Below are 18,875 nucleotides of genomic sequence, written 5' to 3' on the forward strand. Positions count from 1 at the left end.
TGGCAACGAACTTTAAAAGACAAAGGAAGTGAAAGTCTATGAGAGATTAATCCCTCCGCCAACTGTACAACTTATGGGTCGGTGTAGCGGTAGACAGGCTGGCGAATAGACCTTCGTCAGCCCACCCAGCAGACAAGTTGAAGAATGTAACAGGGTCCAGGCTAGTGCTCGGAAGGTCTAAAGGGGCAAGGCAGTAGTCAGACGAGTTGCAGAAGTTAAAGAGGAATCTATGCAGAGGAGATGGACAAATAGTATGTGTGCACACCAGCAATGGGGGAGCGTCAGGCCGGCAAGAGGCGGAGGATAGGCGCCACCAAAACAAAGAAATCCATGCCAAGACGGAAGGATGCAGAATTAGTTGAAAGAGCCCAATAAACACTGGATACGAAGGGGGCTGGGTAATGAGCCCACAACGAAAGGCTACTATAGTAGGTGGAAGATATTCCGCTCAGAATGTCAAGTGCGTGAATAATGATTGAAGGCCTTATAAACTAAAAAAGAGACTTGCACCAAAACCCGCTCCCATAGCTCAGTTGGTCTAGAGCATCAAGCTTATATGACCATTGTACTTTGTACTAGGTTGTATGCGTCTCTTGGAGGTCGACGGTTCGATCCCGCCTGGGAGCACTTTTTTTTCTATCTGGTAAAAGATTCCTCAAGTAGGAAAGCGGAATGCCAGAGGCTATTATCCGATAAATATCGCTCTTATAATCATCTTCAATCTCCTGCATTCTTCAAACAGGTGTTCTGAAACCATACATAAAGCGTTCCATTCCTAAGTCTAGTTGTACAACTTTTCCGTTCGCTCCTGTTCCTACACAAATAGTTTAGATCCTCGGACATCATGAACTTACATGACATCTCCTTCACGAGCCGAGGCTTAGTGGTACTTGACGAGATCCGCCTTCCCCATAGGAAAGCATTAACTGACATCCTGGGTGGTTCCGGCGCTTACGGTGGGCTTTCCTGCTCTGTATCTCATGCGAGTCATTGAATTGTTAATGTAGCATTGTATTTATAGCGACACTCGGTGCCCGGTTGTTTCTTCCTCATCCACGAAGCCATTCTTTAGGTTGGATGATCCATGTAGGAAATGACTTTCCGAGGCCCATCGAAGACCGTTTGCAAAGCTGGGATGTAGCATTGGTCGTAGACAGGGAATCAAATAAACCTTCGACTAGAGGTTTACTTGAATACAAAGATACTACATTTGGACGTATGACATACCTTTATTCATTTAAATCCGATTATTCCCTTCCTTACTGCCGACACAAGTTTCTCGTCACCAGCTTACTGGGTGTTGTTAACGATCCAGGTCACTCTAGCTAACCAATCTTTTAGCCAAGGAGTTCAAATACACAACGCCCATCCTCGCAATTCAGGATAGCAGCTTGAAGAACACACCACTCCTAACATCCAGGGCATATCACTATCTTGAAACGCCTCAAAATATTACGATCCGTCTCTCCAGTCTCCTTGTGCTTAGGGAAAAGTCAGGCGTACCAGAACGCCCACTCATTATCTGGGAACCTGCCCCATTCTCGTGTACAGCGGAAAATTTGCAAAGCTGCCTAGACGCCGTATGTATGGTCGATGTGTTCTCCCCAAATCACCTAGACTTAGCCGCACTATTTGGGCAATCGCGACCAGCCGTTGCAGACAAGGATAAGATCGAGGCCCAGGCACTGCGGTTCTTGGACAGCGGCGTGGGCCGTGACGGAAAGGGTACAGTAATTGTCCGAGCAGGTGAGCATGGCTGTCTCGTTATAGCTCGCGATACGTCTCCTATCTGGCTACCGCCGTTCTATCGGTCTAGACCTGGAGATACCCCGCACGCTAAGGTAGTCGATCCCACTGGCGCTGGTAATGCATTTCTCGGGGCATTTGCTGCTGGGTATCTGCAGACGGGAAGTCTCGTTTAGGCAGCTTGCTATGGCTCCGTTGGAGCTTCTTTTGCGGTGGAGCAGGTGGGTATGCCGGAGAAAAGTAGCGATAGAGGGGAGGAGCTGTGGAACGGTGCCAACGTGCTCTCGAGATTGCATGAGTATCGGAAGACTATCTGACTCGCTGTTATTGATCGTCGACTTAGGCTGGAAAGGCGTTTCTCGGCGACATGTCGTTCATGTATTGAAGACTGATGTAGTGTAAAAGCTCGGCTGTTGCGTCGCATGGGAGCTTACAAATTTAGTATACATTTGCTTTCGGTAACACTCATGAATTAACCTACAAACAGTCCGTAGGCCTCTCTGGTTACGAATCCATAACCTCTACTGAGAACTTGGTGAACGTAACCTTTCCCCACCAGCCGCTTTTGGGGTTGCATACGCCTTTTTCTTCTCTTCTCATTTCTGTTCCTTTTTCTTCTGTTCGCTATAATTCTGGATCCCTTAGATCAAGTAATTGAAACTCTCTGCGAGAAAATCTTTGTATTTCATCTTATAACTTTCTGGTTGTCCTGCCTGAGACACTCCATAAACGTCGCAACAACTACGAGTACATTCTGCGGAAGAACAACCAAGCATCCGATCCCGTGTTACGTCGCTTGCAATATGTCTCGCAGCTCCTCCGACAGAGGATAAGCACCCTCGACCGGAAGAAGGCCTTCGGCTTCTTCGACATCCCCCCTATCCAAGGCCCTCTTGACATCCTCCATCAGACCCGTCACGTCAGTGATCGAAACGATCCACTCATCAATGTATCGCTCAACCGCCTCCCCACTGATCCCAATCTGAATGGATCGATATCTTAGTGGCCGGTGCCACAGATCTCGCTCCGGATCCCACTGTACACGGACGGGACTCTTACGGAGACGCTGACGCCATTCATCTTGCTCTTGGTCCTGGGTGCCAGGTACATGACTGAGGCAGGATCTTTTCAGGGCCCATTCGAAGCCTTCACGGGTTATCTCGATCGCCAAAACACGTTCTTGGCTCGGTTTGGTGGCCCAGCCACAGCGGTAAGCCATCCAGAGGAAGGAGGGCTTGATCCAGGTCATGCGCGTGCGCGAGAATGGAGGTACGAATTTCTGGGCCCTCAGAGCAGGTTCGGCGATTTCGGGGGAGAAGGCTTGGTAAACTGTGATCGTGGATCCAGTGGATTTGGCCCGGATCGCTCGGAGGGGTTGGGGGGTTGGGTTCTTCGTAGCCATTGTATCTTCATTTACACGTCCCCGCTAATAATGTATTCGATGGTTGTCTGTTGGGAGGCAGGTTACAACACAGTTATAAGACCGATCAGGTATCAGACAGCCTGATAGATGTGACTTGATAGCTTTGGTCACACAATTTACGGGGCCGCATGTATCTTAGACGATCAGCACATATTTTTACGACAGAAGGAGGAAGTGGTTTTCAGGAGAATGAGTCAATGGATTCATGTCTGTGGGGCAGAAGGTTGACTCATAGGAAGGATAACTCGTATTCGATCTGCCGCAGAGCGAGTGCCTCGTAATCATCGAGCGAAAGTTGAACTGTTATTCTTTTGGTCATGACCACTCCACCGAAATTCCTTCTCTATTGGAAGAGCTTTTTTGCCAAAGCAAGCCAGGGAGCCATCATAAGTGCCGATGATCTGATCTGTAGCTCTTTCATTAGCACTAGCATAAATCCAGAATCTGGGGTCAAGCAAGGAGACTTACTGAGATTAACGACGTGAGGGATGAGCGGTGCGTCTTTAATACATTCATTAATATTGGAAAACATGATCATCAAGAGCAAGCCTTACCTCCCGTTCCACATTCACATGCCATCACCCCAGGTTCAGGGCCGGGGACGACGCAATCGTAGCAGTAGTAGTGCTCAAATGCCCTTCCCCTATTCGAAGTATTAATAAAGCACTGAATCAATCCAGAAGGCCCCACACACATAGATCTTCCATACAATCCCTTCGAAGGGGAATATGCCAAGCATCTATCCAACGGCAGTTCGGATTTTCTCTCGCCGTCTGACCTTCTTTTGCATGTTGCCAACAGCGTGGGGACGCTATAGGTATCATCAGTCTTTACGACGAGAGAGATGTCATGGCAATCCCCCATAAATCCAGACCAAGTGCTCCCATCGGGAACTGCCAAAGCTGCCAACGGCAAGAAAACAAGAGGCCAGAGTCGATACATGGCTCCCAGTTGAACATAAACCAACAGTTATCTTGTAGGAAGTGGGATGTGATATGGGTCTGGGGGTCCTTTTATGGCTACTATGGCTTGGTAGTTATCAGAAGGCTCTGTCGGCTTGATCTTCAAACGATGTTCCAAGACAGGGTGCTTTGTTCTAGTCAGGCAAAGTAGTCAAGGTGGGCGAGTCGGGCAAGCCGGGCAAGACGGGCAACTTGGGTGAGAGCAACATCTATATATAGTATATCTGTATGATCTCTAGTTCGTTGGTTAGGAACTTGATTTTGAATTTGATGCGGTATGGCCTCGCATTATCGTAACACCACCACACAGTGATGGAATAAAAAGGGATGATCAACCGATTTGGCCAGCTTACACGAGCCTACTCCATATAGCCTTCGGATCAAACCTCAATTTAGGTTCTTTTCTCAAAGGTGATTGTATACATATTCAGTCTATCTACTTCACAGCTATTGGCTCCCCTCTAGCACCACCAATATTAAACCCTTTACAGAATCCTTTCAAACAGCCATGCAGAGCAGCATACTACCAGGGCCAGGGGAAATAAATCTGAAGGGAGACATTAATACTATACGGGTTTAGCCTTTAGCGAAGAGATGGACACTTACTGGCTCACCCTGCTGTCCAAGGCAACTCAGTAATCCCTCATCGTTGTAAACCACTTGATCTATAGGCCAGTTGTTCGTAGGGGTACGCCACCTGAAATTCGAGTGAAGAGGCAGACTTACTAAGATTAACCGTATATAACCTGCGATCTATATATTTTAAAAAAGAAAGAAAAGAAAAGACTGGTCAGTATCAGAAGATATATCCTTCAAGAGAGGAAACTTACTCTCGCCATAGTAACACCCCATCATTGCTGGAGTTTCTTTATCATGTACCCCCTGAATGTTGAGGGTAGCGTTTTGACAGTGCTCTGTAAATGCGTTTCCACTTTATAGAGTTATTCAGAATATTCACAAAGCTCTTAACAGGTTCGACACTTCCCACTTACCCTATTTTTGGTCGTAATCCATCGTCCTCACTGAAGGCTAGACAGCGATTTAGTTGCAACGTGCTTGTCATCACAAATCCCTGCTTGGTGTAACATGCTGCTATTAGCCGGGCTGACTCGCCTTGTGGGTGTTCCACAGTCATCAGATTACAATCGTCGTAAAAGCCACCCTTGAGACTCTTTGCACTCGGGGCATCCATAGGGGCCGGGGGTAGATGCTTGTCACCCTTTCGACTGAAACAGGTCAGGTAACCATCATCATTGATATGAACGGTTCCCTCTATAGGTCTTTCGTTAGTAGGGCTACACTGTCAGGATTTGGGGCTAAAAGAGAAGACTAACTAAGATTAAAGTTGACAGTAGCATTATCTAAATATTAATAAACCTATTAGTACAAGAAGATGTCTCCCTTGAAAAAGAAAAATCAGAATAGAAACTTACACGAGCCACAAACACACGTCATAACGTCTCCGTGAAGGTCACAGTCAGCACATTGTGCCCCATATCCAATTCCCCTTGCTAAACGTTAGTTAAGCTGCTCACAAAACTGCTAATGGATCCAAGGCTTCTCACATACTCTTGTTCTGGCTGTATATGGTCGATGTCCCAGCTAAAACAGTGATCCAAATTTAAGTAACTGCTGGCGTCTCTTCCATCATATCCGTAACAACGTGCATTTAATCCGGTTGGCGCACCATCGTCCGTGTTGGCATGAACCAGTTCGGGAGCAACACAAGTGTCCAAAAGTACAACCTCTGTGCTAGAGATGTCATCAGTGGAAGTCCCATTCGTTTTGCCACCCTTGGGTTCCTTGGTAGTCGGGATATCCTGAGGCTTTGGGGGTGGCCCGTGATCCCCCTTTAGACCAAAGCAACTCAGCACACCATCATCATTATGAACGGTTCCATCTATAGGCCTTCCTTTAGTAAGTGTACACAGCCAGGTTTGGGTTCAAACTAGGGGACCTACTGAGATCCAAAGGGACAGAAAGTGGATATAAGCCCGTGGATGTAACAAGATCCGAAGGCACTTGTTTCCAAAAGGCAAAATCGCGACATAAACACCTCGTGCTTGGTCCAAGTTGCCCTGAAGCTAGCCTGGGGTAATTGCTGCACGCAAGACAATATGCTGAAAATCCGTCCCCTCTTACTAAAAGTTATCAAAGTATTCACAATGCTAGTGACAGGTTCAAAGCTTCCCACATACTCTTTTTCTGGTTTTATGGCGGAGCTGTTCCTGTTGATAGTGAAACACCGATCCAAGTCCAAATGGCTTTCCATTTGGCCTCCATCACGGGTTGGGCAAACGGCGGTCGCCCAGAATTTCCCATTTTTTGAAGATTTTTGCACGCTGACATTAGCGCAAGCAGAGTACACGCCATTAGATCCACCCTTTGGGAGCTCATCACCGGCCGCCAAAGCTGCCAGGAGAAAGAAGATAAGAGGCAGGAATCGATACATGGCAGCAGATGGAAGATGAACTAGTGAATCTTTTGGAGTAAATAACAAGGTAGTATGTAGCTAGGGGTCCGTTTATATCTAGTTTCTCTCATTCTCGAGAACTCTTCCATGGCCTTGGCAGTTGTCCAAACGCCCCGTCGGCTTTATGTTTGGGGCGCTTTGTTCTAGTCGGGCAAAGTAAATAATGTGGGCAAGTCGGGCAAGTTGGGCAATATCCATATTTGTATGATGTTGGGACAATCTCAAGGATGTTGATTAGTTAGCTAATTTGACTGCTTATACTCCTTAGTCTATCACTATCTTACAACCACACGGCAATAGAATAATGAATATTCTAGGCTGAAGGCTTCACCAATACAATAAGACAGTCTTCTAGGGGATATACCTATAGTATACTACGCTACAGAGCTGTTCCAAGAATTCTCTAAAAGGTTTAACATTTGTACTACAGGGGACTCAGAAAAAGAAAATAACCCGATTTGACTGGAACATAGCTAGTCTGCTCACTGCAGCATAGCCATCCCCAGTGCCGATAGTTGGAAATCTTGTAAAGTATCAGCTCTGCACTAAACACGGTGACAGTTGGTTTGCTCGGGAAGACCTAGACACTTACATTACCACCGTTTATTACCCTTCAGACCGAAACAACTCAGATAACCATCATAATTGGAGATTGTTTGATCTATGGGTCTTTTGTTAGTAGGGGTGCGTAGCCAGGATTTTGGGATGAGATAGGAGACAGACTAAGATCAATAGAGACAGTAGTCTCGTATCCTTCATTGGATTATTTCATAAATTCATCAGTTCTAGAAGGTATATCAAGAGGGAAGACTTACTCTCACAATTACACTTCAGGGCTCCTCCATCAAGAGCACAGGAGGAACACTGGTCCCTAAATCCTTCCCCCCTTAGTATCGAAAGTTAGTTAAGAATACTTATAAAGCTGCTGATAGAGCTGAAGATCCTCACATACTCCTTTACTGGTCGTATATTATCAAGATCCCAACTGAAACACCAATCCAATTCTAAGCGGCTGGTAATTTGGCTGCCATCATCTTGTTGACAGCTTCCATACAGCCAGGATGGCCCGCCATATAGAATATTGTACTCTCTCAGAGATTCTACACTGAGATTATAACAAGTAGCCAAAACCCCACCCTGGTTGTGATCAACGGTAGTCTTGTTATCTTTGCCACCCTTGGGTTCTTCGGTAATCTGAGGTTTCTGTGGGGGCTCATTGGCAGCCAAAGCTGCCAGGGGCAAGAAAAGAAGTGACAGGAATAACTTCATAGCTCCTATGTGAAAGGTAGACCGATGGTTACTTTGCAAGAAGTTGTAGGAGAGCTAAACTCCAGGCGGTCCTCTTGTGGTCTATTTAACCTATTCTCAGTGGATCACCCCAAAGCTCTCGTTTTGCCCGGTCAAAAAATCAATTCCTTCTCCAGAGTACTGAATCCCTGGAATCGAGGACGGCACAGGACGGGCGCTTTGTTCTGATCGGGCAAGTTGGGCAACGCCCAAGCGTTCTAGTCACACCTAGATCTTTAATAGAAAGGGAAATTTCAAAGACTCCAGAACTCAATCGTACATGGCAACCTTCGCTTCAAAGACGCTTTGTCTGTGTCATTTTGGAATACGCGAAGATATCAGTATATTATTTATATTGGTGCATATATATTTCAAGGAAAATAGGCTGTCTCTCGGCATATTCACTCGGTCTAATTACTCTAGCTTGAGAGTTTAGCGTACTTCCCAAATCACCAGATAGATAAAGCCCTTTCTTGCATTTGACCTAAAGGATGCAAAGATGCAGCTTGACGATATGCATATGGTGGCTCTAGTCGACTCAAGTCAGATTCTTGAAGCTGTTATTACATATGGTTACAACGTCTGTTTCATTTGCCTGTTCTAAATCTCTATCCATGATGTAATTATTCCACGCCTATAGGACCTTCTAGACCGAGTTCCTTCGCTGCCCAACATTTCACCCAAGATGCACCCCGCCTGGGGGCACACAATCTATCAATTCGCTTTGTTCAACGGACAACTCTGGTTGTCTGAGCAAACACAAACAAGCCTGTTGTTCGTTGGTGTACAGGGTGGTTTGGAGTTGTCCATGCAGATACGATTTCTGTCCCCGCAACAACACTTATGGATTCCATCAGCATAGAGAACAGGGGAGCTTGCCGAGTAAGGCATCTGGTACTCAACTGCCATTGTTCTCACTATCTTCCAGTTCCTATCATAGCACGTAAGAGTGTCATACGTGCCATAGCAAATGAAGTAATTGGCACTGTTGTACTGAGACGCAAGGCCATTGCAGAGGGCTGAACCGACTCCACAATAACCACCGTTAAGGCAAATTCTCCCACCAGAGCAATCACGGTTCCCGTTTTGCTGGGTGCAGGTTGTGACACATCGCTTTTGCTTTTTAGGTTTCATAAAGCCTCGGGGTTGTTTCGATGTCGTTTTTCTCAACTCGGTTATACAAACGTCGACTTCCCAACATGCTCCGGAAACTCCAAGCGAACAATCATAGTCGCTCTGGCATGCATATCCCTCTTTCGTAACTACTGGCTCGTCTTTGTCCAGGATAAAGTTGGATTTGTCTTGTATGCTTGAGGGTTGTTCGTCTGATTGAGAGGCCGCCAGATTTGACAGAGTACTGCTTGCATTGTAAGATTTGCCTGGCACTGAAGGATGATTGGACTGGGTATGGTTCGTCCTTGAGCCTTTGGCACAAAGCGCTGGTTTCTGCCATATCGCGTCTGCAGCATACTTCCAGAGGTTGGTGTAGTTGTACCAGGTCTCGGGAATAAAGAATATTCTGCAGTCCGCGGCTTCATAGAGAAATTGCAAGGGAGTGGCGGAGGTATCAGTGTGCCGGACCTGGTCCCGGAGGTTGACTGTGGCGGTAGTGATGAAGAATGCATGCGCGCGGTTGGGTAAGTCCACATGCATCGAGTTGTCGATGTCTCGCGCCAGATCGATGTCTTGATGCATATTCTCAGCCTTGTAAACTGCTGCGCCGCGGGTTCCACTCGGTGCCTGCATCGGCCCATAGCTGGGCTGGCCTCCTATTACGACGGTTCGTACTCCTGCTTCATGATGCATGAGTTCCATGAAAAGTGCGCATGCCGATGAGCAAATCCCATCGCTTAGTATGACGATATCCTCCGGTTTATATGGCTGACCATTATCATGCTCATCGATTTCGATTCCAGCTGCCTCCATGGTAAATGAGGTGCTTGATAAGTTGTACTGCTCCTAAGCTCCCCCTCTGTCAGCGCTGTGTATTCCATCAAAGAACGGGTAACGGGTTGCTTGCCTTCTTTGTAAAGCCATCTCCACGATAATGGTCGGTTGGTCCGACAAAATCATCCCACGAGGTAAAGTTCCTCCCAGTATCTGAGTCCAGCCGGCCAGTTACCACCCACTCGTTAGGGATTAACGTGTAATACTCCGGATGATCCATGGTGAGGTTTTGCCAGTAGGTCGTTAGGGTGGAACCTAGAGCGTTTGCCATTGGATGAACACGTCGGCGACTGCTAGCCCACGGCGTAATGGAAGGGAAAAACTATATGGAAACGTGGGTCAGTTAGGAACGAAGACGCAACAGAGCTGAGCGAGTTGCAGCGTTAACTCACTGTTTTAAAGACCTCAAGTGCTAGTAGAGGGCTTCCACCCGGGTTCTGTTGTACATCAATAACTACTTTCTTAAGACCTGCATTGGTACTGCGTGCGAGAAATTCCTTGACTGCGTTGCTGAACGATTGGGGCGTATTGCTGTCAAAATGTGGGATACTGAGAACTGCTAAGGAAGAATCATGCAAGAAGTAACCTCTTAGAAGTGTTCCCCCGTCCCTAGTGTAGCTTTCCTCTATGACATCAGCCTTTGAGGGATACGCTGGGTTTTCAAATGAAGGTAGGATGGGGGCTGCTCGGTTGGAAATAGTCGTCAGGTCTGCCTCCGGGCTTTCGTCGTATGATTCAGGATAACCACCTAAGACAAAAAAGTTATAGAAGTCGTCCCCCGTCTCCAGCGGTCGATTACCCCCATGGCAGCAGAATAAAGCCTTCCAACGAAGAGGACCGAGCGTCGTGCCGTTCTCGAATGTGAATGTAATGAATTCACCTGGGTAGAAAGTGGCAGCTCCATGAAAGACCTCCCGCTTTGCTTAGATGTCCAGTGCCGCACTTCGCATCAACATGTTCCAATCTACATGAGGCTCGAGCTTTCCGATAGAATTCACAGCAGCAAATTGCGTCAGGTACTCAACGACATCCATACCGTTGATGGTTGCGATGGCAGAGGGCTCCCAACGAAGATTACCCGTTTGGTTGGCGAATAAATCATCTGGAAAATGCTAGTGTCAGTGACAGTCATCCTGGACTTCTCTGTGTACAAACCTGAGATGTAAACCTTGGGCAGCTCTGCCCCATCCAACGAAACAGACACGATGCTGTAAGGGGCTGCATATGTAAATCGAGAAAGTGCGCCACCGACCAGCTTAAGATGATCATCATGGGCAGCATGGATCAAGTGGCTCAGAGTCGTCTCAAAGGCATATTCATTGTGGAAGATGTTATCATCAATATCGCGTTGGAGTTGAGACAGCCCGGCCATGAGGTCAACGGCTGGCTGCTGGTAGCTCTGTGGTGGATCGGCCAAATAGGCGAGCGTACTGTGGAATTGAATCATGTCATTGACATATTGGACAAGTTGACTGGCAATATCTGGGTGGAATGGAAGGCTCGTCAGACAATTGTAGGCTTGGCTCGCGTCGAAAATAGAAACTTCTAAGTAAATTGCTCATAATCAGCGCCTGGAGCTATCATTCCGTTTGCTTCACTCATTACATACCCTCGTTATTGACGATTTCACCGCAAATGGTTGGGTTGGGAGTCATAGCATTGTTGGAAGATGTCGGCAGCTGCTCCGCGAGCACCTGCATCAGCACGAGCACAAGTATGCCAATGATCTGCCACATCATGAATCCTGATTGAGAATGAATTGTTTTCGTTTGGGGATAATTTAGATGATTGTCTACTCAACGCCTTGTTATCAGGGTTTATACCTTGTCGTGAGACGCCAGATGCATTTGCTCCCTCAGATGATTCCACCTCAGCTGCTGTCTTAGCATTTCCTCTTGATGCAACTTCTCCCGGAGTTTCAGTTCTTAGAATAGCCAATCTGCATCATTCATTCGTCTGTTCCATCTCTCCCAGGCCTTGGCAGGTCCCAAGAAGCCCCGAAGAAGCCCCCAAGAAGCCCCCCGGGCACGGGGTTGGAGATTCCCGGTTTGCAGAGTAGAAGGCACTCAGCCTCGTATGATGAGTCCGCCACAGCCAAAGATCTTAGTTTCAACCAAGACAAGTCTCAGTATTGAAACCAAACCAACAGCATGACGCCTAATAATAAATAACGAACACTCATTACTCATACGTTACCCAGGGGTGCTTTCAGCCTTGCTTTACTGCCACAAAAACATATGAGACACAAAAGAAAACCATGCTGAAAAGGGACACAGTACAGTATTTTGCCTTCATTCGGTCTCATTCTGCCACGGTCTGCCTCTCCTGATAATTTGCGATCGTTACTGCGCAAGGCAGGCCCATCTGCCTGTTCTTGCATACAGCACAAACTTTGAGGAGGTCGTAAGTGTTCTTTCCTCACTCACAATCTCCTAGAGGTTCAGCATTGCTGGCGACCCCTGAGCCACTTCCTTATGTTCCTAGGGCTTACTTGTTTCATAAGTGGCGGTCAGATGTTGCATCACCCATTCTTCTTCATCCCCTACTCCTTTTAGGACCTCTCTCCCATTCTGTCACGATATTCCATATTCACCTTGAGTCTAGTCCATACTAACCAGCCCTGTCACCGCAGTATGGACAGCTCAAATCGCATTCTTCTCACTCGCGACGCCTACACCGTCGGCTGGGTTTGTGTTCTGGACGCCGAGCAAAATGCCGCCAGGGCTCTCCTAGACGAACTGCACGTCTCTCCACCTACCCCCCACGATGAGAACGCATACATCGTCGGCCGCATGGGGAAGCATAACGTCGTCATTGCTAGACCTATCGGCCAAGGAAAAGCCAATGCTGCTGAGACTGCGGTGAACATGATCCGCACGTTTCCCCAGATCCGGTTTGGATTGATGGTAGGTGTTGGCGGGGGCGCCACAGACTCTCCCGATCCCTACATGGGAAAGAGAGATATTCGGCTCGGAGATGTTGTTGTCAGCAGGCCTCAGGGCAATTATGGTACGTTGATGAGCTAGTATTCTAGACTCCAGTCCCTCGCTGTCTAAAACACCTTATCGAACCTTACTTGGCTAATGCGTGGTTGAACATGATTTAGGCGGCATTATGCAGTATGATACGGGTAAAAAGTACCTTGAAGGGTACAAAATTATATCCCACCTGAACAAACCGAAAAAGACTTTGATCACGGCGGCAAATACGCTCCAATCACACCACAACTTCAAGCAGGGGTGCATGAAATTGTATATGCAGGAGGCGATCTCCAAGCTCCGGGATCTGGATATGCCATATTTTGGCTTTCCGGGTCGCGAGCATGACCTGCTGTTCCGGGCAGAGTATCGCCATCCTGACGAAGGTGAGGACTGCAGCAACTGCGACCTAACACAAATAGTCGATCGCGCCCCGCGACCGGAAGATGGTCCCTCCGTCCATTATGGGCTCATTGCATCTGCAGACGTCACTATGAAAGACCCGATGTTTCGGGATGAGCTTCGTAAGTCCGAAAAAGTACTTTGCTTCGAGAAGGAAGCGGCGGGTCTGATGGATCACTTCCCCTGTATTGCCATCCGGGGCATCTCGGACTATGCGGGCACTCATAAGTGCAAGAAGTGGCAGCCGTATGCTGCTGTAACTGCTGCGGCTTATGCAAAGGATCTATTGGCGGTGATTCCCCCCAGCACACTCGCCGAGGATACAGCGGCGGCGAAAGATATCGAGCAATGTACGTAGTATCCAGTTGAGGAATGGAAGGAGGCAGCATTCCCATCTGGTTTGAATAGCAAGTAGGATGTACTAACAAAGGGTTCTGATTGTAGTCGCACAAGAATTCAACAAGATAAGTACGACACTAGTCACCGATTGCCACCATAAGATCCTATCTTGGCTCTCTAAACTGGATTTTAAAACCGAGCAGGAAGAGCTGTTTGGCAGATCAGTGCCAACGGGAAAGTGGCTTCTTGAATCCGATGTATTCAGGCGTTGGGTCGGAGGGACTCGCTGGCAACTTCGATGTTACGGTGAGGCTGGCACAGGCAAGGTACGTCATCAGGTGGACGGTAATGATCGGTTTTACTAATTTATTTCATCGAGCAGACCAATCTCTGTGCTATAGTGATTCACCACCTCCAAACGGCTTTTCGTTTACCAAGTCCAGTCATCTATCTATATCTAAGTGATGATGAACATAAACGAGCCAAACAAACACCAGATCGTCTTCTGGGTAGCATGCTAAAGCAGCTGATCTTGTCTAATCCCGACGTCGATATACCACCGGAGCTCATAGAGGCATACCAGGGCCGTGGCAATGGAGCACTTTCGACTAGAGAAATCTTGAAGCAGACGTTCCAGGACTTAGTGGCCAAACAGGTTCGCGTATATCTTATAGTTGACGGTCTGGATCAATGCTCCCCCGAGGTTTCAGAGCTTATCAAGGACTATGCCCTGGGGCTTGTTCAGGATGGCCTTCCCTTGAGCCTTCTCACTACCTCGCTGGGATACCGAGAAGTTAAAAGAGTGGTTCATTGCAATCACTGCCCCAGACGAAACCTTCAGATGTATGTTCACTGTGATTGCTATTATGGACGATTTGACTTGTGCCTGGACTGCAAGGAACAAGGAATCGCCTGTCCCAATAAACACAATGGCGAGGAGCCATATGACACGGTGCGAATTGAGGTACGCGCTCAATATGACGAACTTGTAGAATATTGTCACGAGATGATCAGTCGGGCATTAAAAACGGGCCGTGATCGACGGGATGAGCGCGTGCATCCGTCGCCGAAGTATAATCCCCGGCCTGTTGCGCGATACCTGCGCGATAAGCCCGGGCTGATTAATCGCATTTCTCAGGAGATAGCAAGCAATGCCCAAAGCAGTTTCATCATGGCGCAGGCTTGGCTACAGAACCTGTTAGAAAGTGACACGGAGCCAGAGAATGGCGAACAGGTGATGTGCTTTTTGGACAACGTACCGCTGGACCCTTTGACCGCGTACATTAATGAACGGATTGCGAAGCTCAGAAGGTACAAGAAAGCGAACGAGCTACATGTAGCATTCACGACGTTTGCCTTGGTCATGACAGCTTGTCAGCCCCTAACCATATCGCAATTACAGCATGCGTTGGCCCTCAAGAGCCCTTCAGGCCAAATCGTCAAGTCAAACCTAGTCGACAGGGTTTTCATTCTGAAGTCAGCAAACGGATTAATTACCATACAGATTGGCAACGAGTGGCACTCTGTTGTGCGTTTTTTCCACTATACCTTGTCAACCGTGCTCGCCGGAAGTGACCATCATCCATCTTTAAAGCGTGCAGAGTACAAGATGGCGAAGCTTTGCCTGAAGTACTTACAGGATGAGCAGTCTTCGAAACATTATGAGAATATTGCTGCATATCCTTTTCTATCCTACGCTCTACAATTTTGGGGAGATCACGTTCGCAAAGCAAATGATCTACGGATTGAGAATGCAGCGGTTCAGTTCCTCAAAGATCCTGTTCGTTTTGCATGGCTCACACAAGCAGTCGCTAAGTGCTGTCCAGGTGTATCTGAGGAGTGGATCCATGAAGCTATGGACGTTCTTCACCTTTGTGCTTGGTTCGGTTTAACCAATATGGTCAACCTCCTGATTGTTGAAAACCATGATGTTGGCGTACGTGATCATAAATATAGCCGTACCCCCTTACGGTACGCTTGCCTCAATGGCCATGTCGAGACGGTAGCAGAATTATTGAAGCACAACACCCCAGTAGAGGAGGAGGCAATAGTCGACGCTATGTGTGGTTTAACTTGTGCGGATCGTCTGCAGTACGAACAGGAGGGACGGCAAAGAATTGTTGAAGGGCTTCTGGAGACAGGCAAGATCAATATCAATGCCAAATTAGGCACGAGGAGCCGAACGGTCCTCATGCTTGCAGTGGGGCACGGCCATTTTGACTTTGTTAATGTGTTCCTGAGCCATAAATCAATTGACGTCGATACTCAGGATTCAAATGGCTGTACTGCATTATTGTTTGCGTTATATGCAGAGGAGGGCGTTTCTATCCGCATGATCGATACTGTGGCAGACCCTGTATACATTCCACCTTACGAATATATCAACGAGATCCGCTACGAGGAATACAGGCGCCCGGGGCTTGTAAAATTGTTATTGCGAAATGGTGCTAACCCAAACATGAGAGACAACGCCGGTAACTCGACCTTGATATGGGCCATCAGACTGGGCGCGCTGGATGCTGTACAAACCCTCCTCGAGTGCGAGAGGTTAGACCTGCAAGCTGAAAAGGAGCTTATCCACACAGCGAGCGCAATGGGCCACCCAGAGATTATCCATTTACTCCACTCGGCCCTTTCGCAGAGTAACAGATTCCATGTCTATCACATAAACGCCCGAGACGAACGCGGATTGACACCACTACACTATGCTAGCCTTTCGAACAGCGCACGTGCAGGTGAAGTGGCACAGATTCTGCTCGAGCTGGGCGCAGATCCCAACCTCACAGACGCCAGGAGCTGTACACCTTATATGATGGCTTCCCTACTTCAACAGACACAAGTCATAGAGGTACTACAGAGCAAAACCACATCCCTCAATGGGGAAACCAGAAGCATGTTGGATCTCCCCGTTTTGACCCTCGCCAAACATGGCCACTGGGAATTGCTTCGAGAAGTAATTGCCTCCGGGAGGACTGACCTTACATACAAATGCATGTTGAGTGGTGATACCCTGGTACACATGGCAACGGCAGCCAATGAAACTGATATTTTGCGCTTACTTCTCAGCAAATTCAACTTGCGACCAGACATTGCAATCAATGAGCAAGGACGTACGCCACTGCATCTGGCGAGCAGTGTGGAAATCGCTACGTTATTAGTCGAGAACGGCTACCATATCGACTCAACAGATTTCAATAATGATACACCATTGGACATTGCGCGTCGATGGCCTGGGATCTGTGATGTCGCTGACTATCTTGAAAATGCGCTAAAGATGTCCGAGCAAAAGCACGGTATGGAGATATGGGGGCAAAAGACTAAAGGTGGAATTGGGAGAGTGTCGGGCGAGCTCTCTGTGACTATTCATGATCGTGGTTTGACGTCGGGCAACTCTCCTGCTTGGACCGGGCGACTGAAGCGTTGTTACCTCCATCTACTGTTAGGTACCCTTCTTTTACTTGTAATGTATGTAGAACTATTCGGTACTAGAATTGTTTCCCTGTTGCAATAGAAATCGAGTCTTCTTTGGAGATCCTGACGCCCTCTTTCCGACCTGTTTCTCAATGGTTGAAATGAACTGTTCCATATCGCCTGTACCCTTTCGATTACAGGATATGTTCTATCGCAGCTGAGCGTCGTATCCATCTAGGCAGAAGTATTGGGTTTTTGTTGAGCGTGCTGCCACTCGACCAGAATATCTTTAGGTATTTGGTCGTGCCTCCAACCGAAATCTGGCCAACAGTTTCCAATAACATTATCGTTTCAGGCCTGAATAATAAGGCCTGAATGGTGAATCGTGATCGGGAAGCCGTCATTATTATTACCGCTTCACTGACCGCCTTGATTTCTTCGGCGGTAATACCACAGTCGCAGGAGCAGAATTGAATGCTGATTGGTCAAAGTCTCTGATGTTCTGATTGGTTGTTAAAGCGTTATTCCTCCCATCTATAGTGCCTCAGGCACCATAATACTATCACGTGGTCTATTGTTAGTGCCTGAGGCATCAGTACTGACAGCTGCCAGTCACTTGAGCTGGCAGCCCCTAGTATGGGGTTCTTTATCGACAAGGGTAAACAAATGTCCTCTGTAACCATTAGGACACAGCCACTATTAAGTCAGGTTGTAGAGCAATTGCTAGCTATCATCGACGGCCTGCAAACTCTTGTAGCCGTGGCCTTGGTTTTACCTTTGTGTTCCTCAAAATCAGAAACCCTTTAAATTCACACAAAATAACGGCGAGTATACTGCTGTCGAGTTGGGTTGGTAAGCTCATGTATGCCAGGCGAGAGAAGGCTGTGCCGAGAAACTCTGACTTGTTTGGAATATCGATATAGCAGGATGTGAGAGTCATCAAAAAGGCAAAAAGGAAAGAAGTTTTTCCCCGGCGACCTCTCGCTTACATGGGAGATCTATGACAGCCGAGCGCCATATCCAACTAGCAGGTTGAAATTACTTGGCTCCTTAATGCACTATAACCACAGTCAGTTGCTAGAAACATCCAGTCTTGGGGTTGGTCTTATCGATAGCTGATAAGCTTGCGATAAGCGATATAAGATGTAATATGGACCCCAACGTTCACCAATATATCACTTGTGACCGTCGAGCTTTACATCTGGTGAGGGTTTTTAAATTTTGGGCCTGGCTCTAGTGGTTACCGTTACTGAATTTAATAGTTTGTACGCTATACTCAAGTCTGTGGTTTGTTTTGGGGGATTCGGTCGCATTCAGGTGGAACGGTAGCTACAAAATATATATTCACTGGACCGGAGGTATACCGACCGCAAGGAGATTGCGTCAGCCTATCACGAAAGTCACCCTACTCAAAACCGGATAAACCTTATAGATACTGAGGAACTACACATCGAGCGATAAATGTCTGTTTGGCCCTAGAATGGGTTACAAAATTTAATAAAACCTCATGGTCTCATGACGACTCCGGTGGTTGCGCAAACCCTTGCGGCTTTCATGTGTGTCATCTGTACAGGCCAGTGACGCCGATTACAAATGATACACTATTCGTCAAACAAGCGTCTAAAGGCAAACACTATACTTCACTATCACTTCACATGACCACATCGAGTAGTAGTCCGACGAAAATCGGCATACCGAGACTCGGCCCGATGGGAACTGGTGGCAATTTGGCAACAGACAAAACATAGCATAGCTTAGCGAACGACGAGCCGAAAAAGCCTTATGCTGAGAACCAAACCAGATGAAATTGAGCATCTCTTCTAGGCGAGCAAGTCGACCAATCGCCATTCTCAGCTAGAATCGATGCCGGAACAGCAAGAGTACCGAGCACCAGGAACCTACTATGC

At 47.5% G+C, this 18,875-nt stretch overlaps 5 protein-coding genes across 5 annotated transcripts; 2 read left to right on the forward strand and 3 right to left on the reverse strand.

The window, feature by feature from the left end:
• Nucleotides 1-844: 844 nt before the first annotated feature.
• ANOM_005104 (pfkB family carbohydrate kinase superfamily) lies at nucleotides 845-1,922 on the forward strand (the record flags this gene model as incomplete). Its single annotated transcript, XM_015550361.1, has 2 exons — nucleotides 845-986; nucleotides 1,342-1,922. The coding sequence occupies 2 exons, from the start codon at nucleotides 845-847 to the stop codon at nucleotides 1,920-1,922; spliced, it is 723 nt and encodes a 240-aa protein (XP_015408070.1).
• A 611-nt stretch (nucleotides 1,923-2,533) lies between these two features.
• On the reverse strand, nucleotides 2,534-3,148 carry ANOM_005105 (DUF4291 domain-containing protein; the record flags this gene model as incomplete). Its single annotated transcript, XM_015550362.1, has 1 exon — nucleotides 2,534-3,148. The coding sequence occupies one exon, from the start codon at nucleotides 3,146-3,148 to the stop codon at nucleotides 2,534-2,536; it is 615 nt and encodes a 204-aa protein (XP_015408069.1).
• Nucleotides 3,149-8,605: 5,457 nt separating this feature from the next.
• ANOM_005106 (uncharacterized protein) lies at nucleotides 8,606-9,817 on the reverse strand (the record flags this gene model as incomplete). Its single annotated transcript, XM_015550363.1, has 1 exon — nucleotides 8,606-9,817. The coding sequence occupies one exon, from the start codon at nucleotides 9,815-9,817 to the stop codon at nucleotides 8,606-8,608; it is 1,212 nt and encodes a 403-aa protein (XP_015408072.1).
• A 67-nt stretch (nucleotides 9,818-9,884) lies between these two features.
• Nucleotides 9,885-11,577, reverse strand: ANOM_005107 (uncharacterized protein; the record flags this gene model as incomplete). The annotated part of the gene is made up of 5 exons (XM_015550364.1): nucleotides 9,885-10,160; nucleotides 10,231-10,718; nucleotides 10,782-10,940; nucleotides 10,994-11,383; nucleotides 11,448-11,577. 5 exons carry the CDS (start codon nucleotides 11,575-11,577, stop codon nucleotides 9,885-9,887), a joined length of 1,443 nt encoding a protein of 480 aa, XP_015408071.1.
• An 894-nt stretch (nucleotides 11,578-12,471) lies between these two features.
• Nucleotides 12,472-17,068, forward strand: ANOM_005108 (uncharacterized protein; the record flags this gene model as incomplete). Its single annotated transcript, XM_015550365.1, has 4 exons — nucleotides 12,472-12,847; nucleotides 12,945-13,568; nucleotides 13,663-13,883; nucleotides 13,940-17,068. The coding sequence occupies 4 exons, from the start codon at nucleotides 12,472-12,474 to the stop codon at nucleotides 17,066-17,068; spliced, it is 4,350 nt and encodes a 1,449-aa protein (XP_015408078.1).
• Between the last annotated feature and the right edge of the window lie 1,807 nt (nucleotides 17,069-18,875).

This window comes from Aspergillus nomiae (assembly GCF_001204775.2).
Source record: "Aspergillus nomiae NRRL 13137 chromosome Unknown contig00090, whole genome shotgun sequence".
Taxonomy (NCBI): Eukaryota; Fungi; Ascomycota; class Eurotiomycetes; order Eurotiales; family Aspergillaceae; genus Aspergillus; species Aspergillus nomiae.